The sequence below is a fragment of the Parasteatoda tepidariorum genome, chromosome 6 (genome assembly GCF_043381705.1).
Source record: "Parasteatoda tepidariorum isolate YZ-2023 chromosome 6, CAS_Ptep_4.0, whole genome shotgun sequence".
Lineage (NCBI taxonomy): Eukaryota > Metazoa > Arthropoda > Arachnida > Araneae > Theridiidae > Parasteatoda > Parasteatoda tepidariorum.
The window spans coordinates 44501038-44512669 of record NC_092209.1 but is presented as its reverse complement, the minus strand read 5'-3'; the positions used below and the strand labels follow the sequence as shown (position 1 = coordinate 44512669).

The 11632-nt window shown below is 28.9% G+C and overlaps 2 protein-coding genes across 2 annotated transcripts in view; both read left to right on the top strand.

Annotated features, from left to right (window-relative positions):
* Positions 1–11632, top strand: part of LOC107446192 (phospholipid-transporting ATPase ABCA3) — a gene marked incomplete in the record, with an annotated part of 116358 nt that overhangs the window by 24081 nt on the left and 80645 nt on the right.
* LOC107444645 (Zeste-white 10) lies at positions 939–10342 on the top strand (the record flags this gene model as incomplete). Its single annotated transcript, XM_043045588.2, is given in 6 exon segments — positions 939–1847; positions 4015–4175; positions 4948–5123; positions 5204–5401; positions 7761–8032; positions 9912–10342. Coding segments are annotated over 6 exon segments (1947 nt in total), but the record flags the coding sequence as incomplete, so codon positions are not given.

Here is an 11632-nt window from a genome sequence, read left to right as displayed (position 1 = left end):
AAACCTTTTCAAGAAGTTTTTAAATTGTAAATAGATAAAAGATTCTGCTCAACAGTTGTTGCTACTAAATTAGAGATGCAACATACAATTATTTGGTATTTAGCCTATACTACTCTACACAGAATATTTATTTCGGACGAATCATGGAAACAAAATCACTCACATTTTTAATAATTTCAATTGACATATTTGAAATAACACAACATAGTTATGTATCACTTTTAATGTGTTACACATTAAGTAAATTTAAACAAATTTTGAATTTATAATATTTTATTTAAAAAATTGCAAGAAATTAATTTTTATTTGCATAATATTCTATTAACGTTTCGAACCGTCTTTCTTTCCCCTGCCCAGGAAGGGTTTATTCGATTAACAAAACAATAATGAAGATAAGTAACTTTGTGAAGGGTCTGTTAACGGACTCATATTTCTTCTAAACAGACCCCTGTATGTATATATATAATAATAATAGAATTTAAGTTTTAATTAAGAAATTATAAAAGAGATATTTAAAATATATATTTAAGGGGAAAAAATGGTTTAGATACATGTTTTTTCATAATTGTTTATTTTTTCAAATTTAATCACCTATTTTTTTTTCCTGAATTATTTTTGTAAAACTGAAATTATTTTAAGTTTTATAAGCACCTTGTCAGAGAATTCTTGATTGACAATCTTTTGAAGTTAATACATTTTTCAACAGATTGAATGTAAAGTTTTCATTATAATTTTATAAAATGTTTATTTCGTAAAGACAGATTTGTTTTATAAAGTAAGCTATTGATTGTCCTTTAAATTCTACAGAATCTTACTTTAAAAAATTATACTATTAAACTGGTATGCTTATTTTAGTATTTATTTTGTGTGAATACTTTTTATATTAACTTGATTAGTTCTGTATTTGTATTTTATTTAAGTTATTGTTATTATTTTAGGTAAAGCCACAAATGGTGAATTCCGTGGGGGAGTTTAACAATGTTGTAGACGATTTAAAAAAGATAAAGAAACTAAAAGAAGATGCTCTAAGTTTATCAAGTTTGCACAGTTTTTTAGAACAATCAAAACAGTCTCTATCTTTGCAGTCTTATTTAACATCAGCCAAGAATCTGTTAGAATTTGAAAGAGTAAGAAACAACAGTAATTTTGAAGATCATGATATTACTGTCGTAAAAAGCTTAACTACTGAATTCATTGTTACCAAGGAGAATTTAATTTATAATTTAGAAAATGCTTGGCATGAAAAAATTACTATTAGCAGTTCCTTAGAAGGTAGAAAAAAGTTCTTATCTCTAAAAATTGATAAAACTGCTAGTTTAGAAAATAGTTCTGAAATCTTTAAAGCTTTAAAACTTTTAAAACAATTGAAACCAGTGTTTAAAGAGTTTGGAAAGCGATTCATAAATTTGATTTGTCACAATGTAGCAAGTAACATAGTTAAGATAACAGTATCAGAAGACTCTTCAACCTTAACAGTTGATGTTATGAAAGATCATGTACCAGAACCTCCGGAAGTTTTTGAAACATTAAAAGAAATATTAAGGTTCCTTTTTAATGGTATTTTACAGGCACCATTGAATATGGATGCTGAAGAAAACTCATTTACTGCCATGACTGAGTTTGGGATGGCTATTGGGGATGAATTTTGCACTTTTGTAATTGAAAAATGCTTGAAACCCGCTACTCCAAAACAAAGTAAGCAGATGGAGGCTTTTCGTCTTGCTGTATCTGAAGGAGAGAATTTCTGTAATTTTCTTTTGCAGTTAGGGTTTCTCTTAAAGGCAGATAATAAGCTAATAGCTTTTATCTATGATGTTGACATACTGCCAGTTAACAAAATTGCTCAGGTATTCTATTTATTTTTTCTGTTTGATTTTCTTTAGATTTGATGTATTGCGAGGAATGTTGTGTTATCAAAATTATTATATTCAACCCTTTCATGTCTAACGGGACACATACGTCCCAAACAAATTTCAAAAAAATCTTTTGGAACAAAAGCGCTTCTCTGTTTAATGGGAGACTTTCCTACCAGTTCTGTCAATATTTTTGAAGGTATTTTCATTCACAGAACATAGATGGCAATACCGTCCATAATGCTGCCCTACTCATAGTTTATGCTACCAAAATTGTTCTGTTGTAAGAAAAAAAAAACTCGTTGCGAAAGGGTTAAAGTAATAACGGATGCTTTTCCATTTTGCTGGTGCAGGTGATAGAGTTGGCAATGAAAAGTCCCCAGGTTTATATAAATTAAAATTTTTTTATTTTTTCATGATGTCTATTTAAAAAAAAAAAGCTAAAGAAATAAAAAATAAGTAACTGAATTTACCTGCGTTGGCAAAAGTGAAAAGTACCTGATTTGTTTGTTTGCATTTTAAAAGTAATATAGAGTTGTATGTAAGGTTTTATGTCCAGAGAGAAAAGAATGTACTATTTCATTTTAACGTCATTGCAGTAGTAGTGTTGACACGCATACACTTGGTTTTGGTTAATTATTTGTTCACAAGCACCATTACAGCTGGATTGTATTTACGTGAGTTAGTGAGCATTAAAAATGTTTACACCGGTTATGAAGTGCTTCCTATAATAACGGTTTTTAACACAAAGAATTATAAGCCACTGGAAATTTATCATCAACATTAAGAGATTTGTGGTGAAATATAAGGAGTGCGAAAATGGATTTGACAATTCTATGAGGGTCAAACACAGAGGGTAGCCTTTGGTTATCAGTGATAGTTTAACTGCAAAAGCAAATGAGAAAATTCAGGAAAACACACAGCTCACAACAAGAATGATTAGTAATGAGTTCCAATAACTTTCAAAAACTGTTTTTCTTAAGATTTTTACAAAGTGATCATCTAATAGTTGACCAGACAGCCCAATGCTTTTCTCTGAAGATTTCTCCATAACCACTTCTAATTTATCTGATCTCCAATTTTTTCATTAAATACAAGAAAATCAGACTTCACCAAATCAGCCCACGTCAATCACTGCCTTCCTTGCTTTTGTGTTTCCGTGGGTCTAAACAGTAATATCTTATATCTTTTTCCCCTGTGGCAGAATTGCAGCGACACGGCAACATTGTCGCAGAACGTTACAGAGCTCTTGCAGAAAGATTAGAAGAAAAAGAAAAAAAACTTTTCCTTTCTACAGAAATTTATACATAATATTTGAATCATGCATTTAGATAATAACTTTTTGACGAGCTTGATTTACGCCGATAGTATCGCGAATCGATGCAATGTTTCGATTGTATTTTCGGCAGTTATTGATTTTCCCGTGGATTTTAAATATCCCAAAATATTTCAAACAATATGGAAAATTCGAATTGTGCATTTGAGTATTAACTTTTTAATGCAATAATTATATCGAATTTTCAGCAGAAATTGTTATTGATTGCTCCATAGTTTTCGCAAATCGATGCAATGTTTCGATTGTATTTTCGGCAATTATTGATTTTCCCGTGGATTTTAAATATCTCTAAATATTTCAAACAATATGGAAAATTCGAATCGTGCATTTGAGTATTAACTTTTTAATGCAATAATTATATCGAATTTTCGGCAGAAATTGTTATCGATTTCTCCATAGTTTTCAAAACCGATATCTTTTATACAATATTATTTATTACAACAACTTAGTCTCGAAACGAAACTCTCATTTAAGGAAACCGATTAGCGTGATTTTGTTGTCGCTCTTTTTTCGACAATTACTATTATGGGTTTCAAAATTTTTAGTTAATTTTTCAAGTGCTATTCAAAATGAATTCACGTGATATTCAAAATGAATAGGAGATGTATTTTATACTTTGCCGGTTTCTCATTTGGCATTCTATAGAATGCTAGGAAATGTGTGAAATATAAATCCTTTCATACATTGCCGGCTAGTTATAGGCATTATATACAATTCCTAGGCATTCTATAGAATGCCGGATTTCAAAATTTGACAGTAACATATATATTTGATAGATCTGTTGGAAAAAGTAAATTTTTATAGTTAAGAAAAATTTTTTTTTAGGACTTTTTAAGCCGATCAAGGTCTTGCATGAAAAAAAATCTTCACCAAACTATCACAGTTGGGGTTCCAGAAAGCCCTAAAATTAGAGATGTGGATGACATGACTGGTACTAAAGATGGACTAAGCCAGTTCACATTTTCATTTCCTCAATGCAAAATCAGGTTAGAATTATAAAATAAAATGAGATGTATTTGACTTCTTTAAAAGCTAAGATATTTGTTATGTCTAAACGTGACTTTGTAAGATAATAGAATTATCTTTTCATGACTTAATAATTTTAAATGATTTAAAACAATTCTTTTAAACACAAAAATGTGTAAATATTTTGTTTAGTTTTTTAATTACTTAAATCAGTGTTTCCTAACCTTTTTATCACTGCGGACCTGTCAACGCCTGATAATTTTACCGCATCCCACTGAGGGGGGAGGGGTAAGGTTGATTGTTTATATTTTAGATTATTTTGATTTATTAATTTAATTTAATTGTATTTAAACATGCCTTCAAAATAAAATACAGTAACAGCAAAAAATAAGTATAAAGTGATTTAACATTTTAACTTACTAGAGCGTTAAATCAATGAGAACCCTAAGCTTGTTTCTTTGCAATGAGACGGTTCCATCTGGGGATAATCGAAGACAATGATACATTACAAACATTAAAAAATTTATGTCACTACCTTCAGGGGCCCCTTTTTTTAAATAAATAAAATTTTATGGAACACAGATATTTTTAATTTGGGGTATAAACCTAGGAATTTAAATTCAGTTTCAATGAAATGGGCGACTCGGTACCATTTGATCAATGGACCGAAGGTTGGGAACACTGACTTAAATGACTAAGTTTACGTTAATTTTGTAAATGGATTTGATTACTCTCTAATTACAAAGTGTCTTTGCAACACATAATTAAAAGTGTCCTTATATTTTTTCATAGTGAATCAATGAAGGAATTAGTTATGTTGCTATATGAAGTTAAAGATGAAGCGAAAAACATTGATTCTATCTATACTCCAAAGTTATACTACACTTCAAGGGGGATATGTGAATTATATTGCTCGGTTGTACCTATCTGCCATAAAGAAGAAATAGCTAATATTCCTCAACAAACTGGTATAAAATTAAACAAAATATCATTTTGTTTACCTTATTTATTAATTATGCCTATTTGATAGTTATTTCTTAATTTACAGCCATTTTTCATAACAATTGCATGTACCTGGCTCATAATTTAAGTTTATTGGGTTCCCTTTATGAGAACGACTTGCAACAAAACATTCAACTCACTTATATTGATATCATACCGGAAATAAGAAAATTGGGAGCTGAAGCATTTTTGACACAGATGAGACAACAGAAGCAGCAACTTCTGCAGCTACTGCAAGAACAAGGTACATATGCANGGGGGGGGGTGACGCACTCTAAAGGGAGCGTCCGGCATCCAGTATATGATTCCCTCTGAATTGAATCAAATCTGCTCTGCCACACGTGCTTCGGTAACGGAACTTCAGTTCCGGCTAATGCCCTTATAATAACTTCTAATATATATGTATTCGAATCTCATTATCATGATAGAATTCCTTGCAAATTACTAAAAATTTTGTATTTTACTGATTATTAAGTTGATTGATTAGTACATTGTTAAATAAAATCCCTTATGCTCTGCTGCGCATTTAAATCCTTATATAAATGTATTAAAATTTGTTTGCGAAGCAAACAAAGAAGAATTGCGTAGCAATTCTCGGGGGTTGGCGAGCGGTAGCGAGCAGGGGGCGGAGCCCCCTAGTATCTAATATTTCTAATAAGATATTGCGATTTCGGGATTTTGAATTTATGTAATGATTTTTTGACTCACTTTATTTTTGCCAATTTCACCATAAATCCAATCATTTTCGAATTTTTTTTTAAACTTTTCTTTTATTGGCAATTATAACTGCTAATTTTTATGAGGTTTTTAAAATCCTAATACATTTAATACAATAACGTGAGTTCTAAATTATGCATTTAACTTATCACTTTTTGATTTGCTTTATTTGCGCCGATTTCATCATAAATCTCAATGATTTAAAATTTTTCTTTAATAGCAGTGATTGATATATTTTTCCTTGTGATTTTGAAAATTCTATACTTTTACTAAGAGGTTATTATGATACCAGAGTGTAAAATCCCACATTTAAACAATCATTTTTTGACAAGCATTGACTGTGCTGGTTTCATCATAAATTCAAGTTATTTTTAGGCAGCGATTGCTATACATTTCCACGTCATTTTAAAAATTCAGATTTTTATTGCAAAATAAGAATTATAAATAATTACATAAATAATGTAATTCTAAAATTACATTAATAACTTACTATGTAAAATGAAGCAGTTGTTTTTATGTTTAATTTTTTTTGTACTAACTTCTTTGAATCAGGATTTAGTCAGTTATTGGATTTAATGAGCATTTTTCTGTTTCCTAAGTCTTTTGTTATGCATGGAACCTACTGTAGTGTTCAAATTTATTAACTTATTTTATTTTCACTAGCTTATTAAATTTTTGCAGGAAACTTTTAGAAATATGATATGTTTTCTGTTTGCATACAGAAAACTCACATAAATGATCTTTGAAGTGAACTTTTTTGCTATCTTGAAATATACAGTATGTTCCAGGATTATTGAAACTATTTTTAATGTGAGGTAGGTGACATCAAGAGGAGTTTGATATTAGAAACTCAATTTTCTTAAAGGTCTTTGTTCTCCAGAAGCTGGATTTGTTCATGAGAGTATTTTATAACCGTCATGTAACAGCTGACCCAATTTTTAAATTTACAACTACTAATGTTTAACTTTGTAGCCTTGCAATTTTGAACCCAACCCAGAAGACAAGGGAATTCATGGACGAAGAATTGGGTGAAATTTGCTTCTGTGGAGGACTTTTTGATGGAACTAGCCCGCATTTGTATTGCATGGAGAGGAAAACCTCCCGCGGTAAGACTGGTGGCAAGGGGACTCTAAGCCGTGATCCGTCTACCACTAAGGATATTTCACGTCAGCACTGTGATCAGTACAAGCCAGATGTGGATTTCGTATCGACTGGGATTCGAACCCAGTTCACCTCATTGGAAGGCAAACGCTCTATCCCCTGAGCCATAGCGGCTCAAATACTAAATATTGCACTGATTTAATAATTGATTAAAATTATTTATACATTTATTCACTCTAAAGAATAAAAAATTAAGAACTACTGAAACACATGTCGCAACAAGAAACAGACCTGTATTGCCAGAATCATTTTAGCTGTCATCGCCCACAAAGAAGTAAGCAAAAATTTTCAAACGCGGAGCGGGCTGATCAGATTGACAAAAGGAAATGAATGAGCAGCAGAAAGGTTGCTCGCCAATTTGGAAGATTGATGACAACTGAAATAACTGCAGCAATGAAGGTCTGTTTCCGCCAATGCTCTTGTGAACAACACCATTTCGTGGCGAACGAAGACATGAGATTGTAATCCTGATTTTTTATGAAGTCTCTTGCCTTTTCTTAAGTTTATAATCCTGGCACACTTTACGTGTGTGTGTGTATGTATATATATATATATATATAGCTATATATATATAATGGTGGCATTTATATGTGAATTTAAAAGTGTGAGAAAGCGTNGATATTATATATATATATATATGTATGTATGCTATTTGAATACTTCAGTAATTGTACAAAACGTTACACAATTGATTTTTTTAAACATTGATTTTCCCTATATTATAGCTTGTGGTAGTATGCTTATTGATGATGGAGCAGTTATGAAAGCTGAAAAGGCTATTCGTCAATGTCTGTATCAATTGCAGTTACTGAAAAAAGTGTGGTCTGATGTTTTGCCTGTTGAAGTTTATTTTAAAGCAATAGGAACTCTGTTAAATACTTGTTTTGAAGAAATGATTATTCGAATATCATCCATGGAGGACATTGCGGCTGAAGCTGCTGCTCATTTAGATAGTACTTTTGATATTTTATTAAAGCAAAGCCCAGATCTATTCATGGTAAGTAACATACACCTTGCGTGAAATTTCTTTTTCATTAACCAATAACAGAACAGAAGCATTTTTGATCTTGTCAAACGTTTGACAAAAAAATGGTTGAAACGTTTGTCAATTGTTGTGTTCAATTTTCATTTTTAGTTTGGCAGTGGATGGTCAGGCAATTTTCAAAAACATTATTTTCTAAATATCCTTACATGCAAGGATTCCAAAAATTATGATTCATCTGTAATTATTATTTTTTCAAAATCAAAGTTATGGTTCAGTAATAAAAATCATAGATTTTAAGAATTTTAGTACAAATCTGTTTAAAATGCGCTTTTACCATAACTACCAAGAGTTAGGAAATTTTGTTGCTTGCAACCAATCTACAATATTTTTTTCTTCTTCTCCTTAAGCAATTCTAAATTATTTGATTGACGGAATGCAAAGGATTTGGTAGAAACAAAAAATAAAGGGTAGCAAGAGCAAAAAACACTGTCTCATTTCCCCCTCTTCCATCTATCTGTTCGTCGCCAACAGCTCATTGTGCAGCTCTAGTGTGATGTAAAATAACAACAATAACTATCTGTCTGTTTTTAAAAAAGGTAATAATAGCCAGTTAAAAATTAACGCTGAAACGAGACGAATGATACTAAGTAATCAGTTTATCATTTTACGATGAAATATAAAATTCCAGAAATTTTTTTCAATCCTTTTTTTTTTGCTTAAGTAATATTCTTTTTATTTAATAGTGAAATTCATGAATAATTTTTTTGATATTGTTACCAAAAAGATATATTACTGTGCCTAGGATTTACTGATAAAACTTGGGATTTACCAAAGTGACTTGATAAAAGTCCAAAGTACGCTTTAATATGTTTCCATTTCGGACTTTTACCAAGCCTTTGCCGTAAAACATTGGCGTTTCCAACGCTTTCAGGTATAAATCTGAAATGAGGGATCTTTTTTAACTATTGCAAAAGTTATTCTTAAAAATTATTGAAATCTCTTTAGTTGTTACAGGGTGGCCACCTGGAAAACTTGGAATTATCAGGGAATTTTTTTATATTAGAATGGTGTAATTTTCAAGATCAAGAGTGATCTATATTTTTCTTATCGATTAGAAAAAATCGTTCACTTAATTTACGATTTTATCGCATTTTGTAAATGCTTTGTGTGAGCCCTACAAATGTGTTTATTAGAAAGAAGGAAAAGAAAACTTTGTATTTTTGTTCTGCACTGTACAGGTTTCTGGAGTAGAAACACTTAACTAATTTAAACTAAAAAAACCATGTGGTTAGATTTAAATTCTTTAAAAAATTTTATTTCAAATACGAAAACCAAAAAGAATAAAATTTAAAGAATTTTATCTAGTTTTTTATAGAGTATGCAAAAAGAAATTTGACAATTTTGCATTTGCGACATTCATTTTTGTATACTGAATATCTCTTAAAATATTAATGCTAATTCAAAACAATATTATTTATACATTGAATTGATTTTAGATATTAGTTTAAAGAAAATATCATCAATGATTTTAAATAGCACTGTTAAGCTAAAATACAGCATAAAACCACAACTTATATCTGAAAACATAGGTAGTATTTGTTTCATGACGTATGATTTTTGATATTTATAAAAATATTTGTTTTTTAAATTGAATTAATATTATTATTATTATGATACATCCACCTTGATATACACGTAAAAAGAATATTCACTACTTGAATGCTAGGTCAAACAATAAATTATAAATCAATAACAGTCAAGTGAACACATATGCTAGTCAAATGGCAAAAAATAGATAAGATACAATAACTTAGAAGTTTCGTTGAAGGAAACATAAAACATGTTTTTTTTCTTTGCTATACTTTTACATATTACTTTTTGTATTTTACAGACTTCATCTTCAGATAAAAGAAATTTTGTCCACTTTTATGTGAAAAGGTGGTTTAAATTCCAAGAACTTCAACTAATTTTAAGTGCAAGCATGAGAGAAATTGTTGACCGGTGGTCTAGTGGCAAAGGTCCTCTCGCCACCCACTTTACTTCTGAAGAAGTAAAACATCTAATTAGAGCCTTATTCCAAAACACAGAACGCAGAGCAGCAGCACTAGCAAAAATTAGATGAAAACTGTCATGCAATAGAATAATATTGTCAAATGTAAATTTAAATATTTTTGTACTTGTTAATGTATATTATGTACTTTAATACTAATAATATTTTGTACTTTTGTTAATGAATGAATCAGTGAATTTTAGCAAATGAATGAATCAGTGATTTTTAGCAAATGAATGAATATTAATAAAGATCAGTTATAGCAAAAGTTATTTAATTTTTCCTTTCCCTTATTTCAATAGCATACTTGCATCTCAGGAAAGTCATTTTTATTGTAAAATAATACAACAAGTATTTAATTTTTTTAATAAAAATGTTCAAAAAAATTTTGTTAAATTTTTAGTTGAATATAGTTTTATGAAAAAAGTTTAGTTTTTAGAAAATTCCAGTTATTAAAATTTTTAAATTTTAAGGCCTTAATTATTAAGTGCAAATGCAGTCAAACCAGTATGTCACACATACAGGGTTGGCTGGTTTAAACCATTCGAGCACAGTTAAAACCACATAAATTTTTTTCAAATAATAAAGCCGTTTTTTTTTTTTTTTTAATAAGTGCATTTTCTATTTATATAAATTTCTTTTGTTTGAATGTACCCAAATGAAAAAATATGTAGTTATATTAAATTTTTATAATTTTGAGTTTGGAGTTTCTAACAGGAATTTGTATTACTTTAAATAAACATTAATCTGTAATTTTTAAATGTTAATATAGAATCGAAGATCCATAAAAATACCTATGTAGGATAAATTAATGCCAGCAATTTTAAAATGAAATCCTGATGTCTCATAAAAATTCTAAAAATAAAGTAGACCATTGATTTAATGTTTTTGTTAATTTTTAATATTAGTTGATTCATGTAGTTATTGAAAGAGTTATAGTTTTTCAATTTTTGTTTTTTGCTTGTTAAATATACATAACGCTTGTTACAATCAAAAGTATAAATAGGAATGAGGTGTTTTCTAAATTTTATTCTTTCAGTTTAATTGTTGTTATTTTTTATTACTAGGGTAAACAAATTTGTATTGTATTCATGTAATGCACTTAAATTCATATTATAATATTTTTAGATTGAAATTTTTGTACTATAAATTTAAGAAAAAATTGTTTATGAAAAAATATTTCAAATTTATTTTAAATATTTTTAAAGTTACTTTTTTCAAAATTTTTTATTTTGAAGTAGGCAAAGAAAAATAAGTTTTATTTGAAGTTCCATTATATTAAAATAAATGACAAAAAAGTTATTTGTACTTTTCTTTCTCAAACTTAAACATACCTTTGCTATTTTATATGTTTATAATTAGTCATTTGTTTCGTTTTCACCATTCATTAATTTTAGATATTTCTTAATTCAAAAAATGTATTGTTTTTAATATTAAAATTTTTATTGATTCAAAATTTTTTTTTCCATCCAAACAATTGATATCAATGCAACAATAGCTTTAATTATTATACTTTCTTGAATTCCTAATTATATAATAGTATGTATTATTAATTAATATTA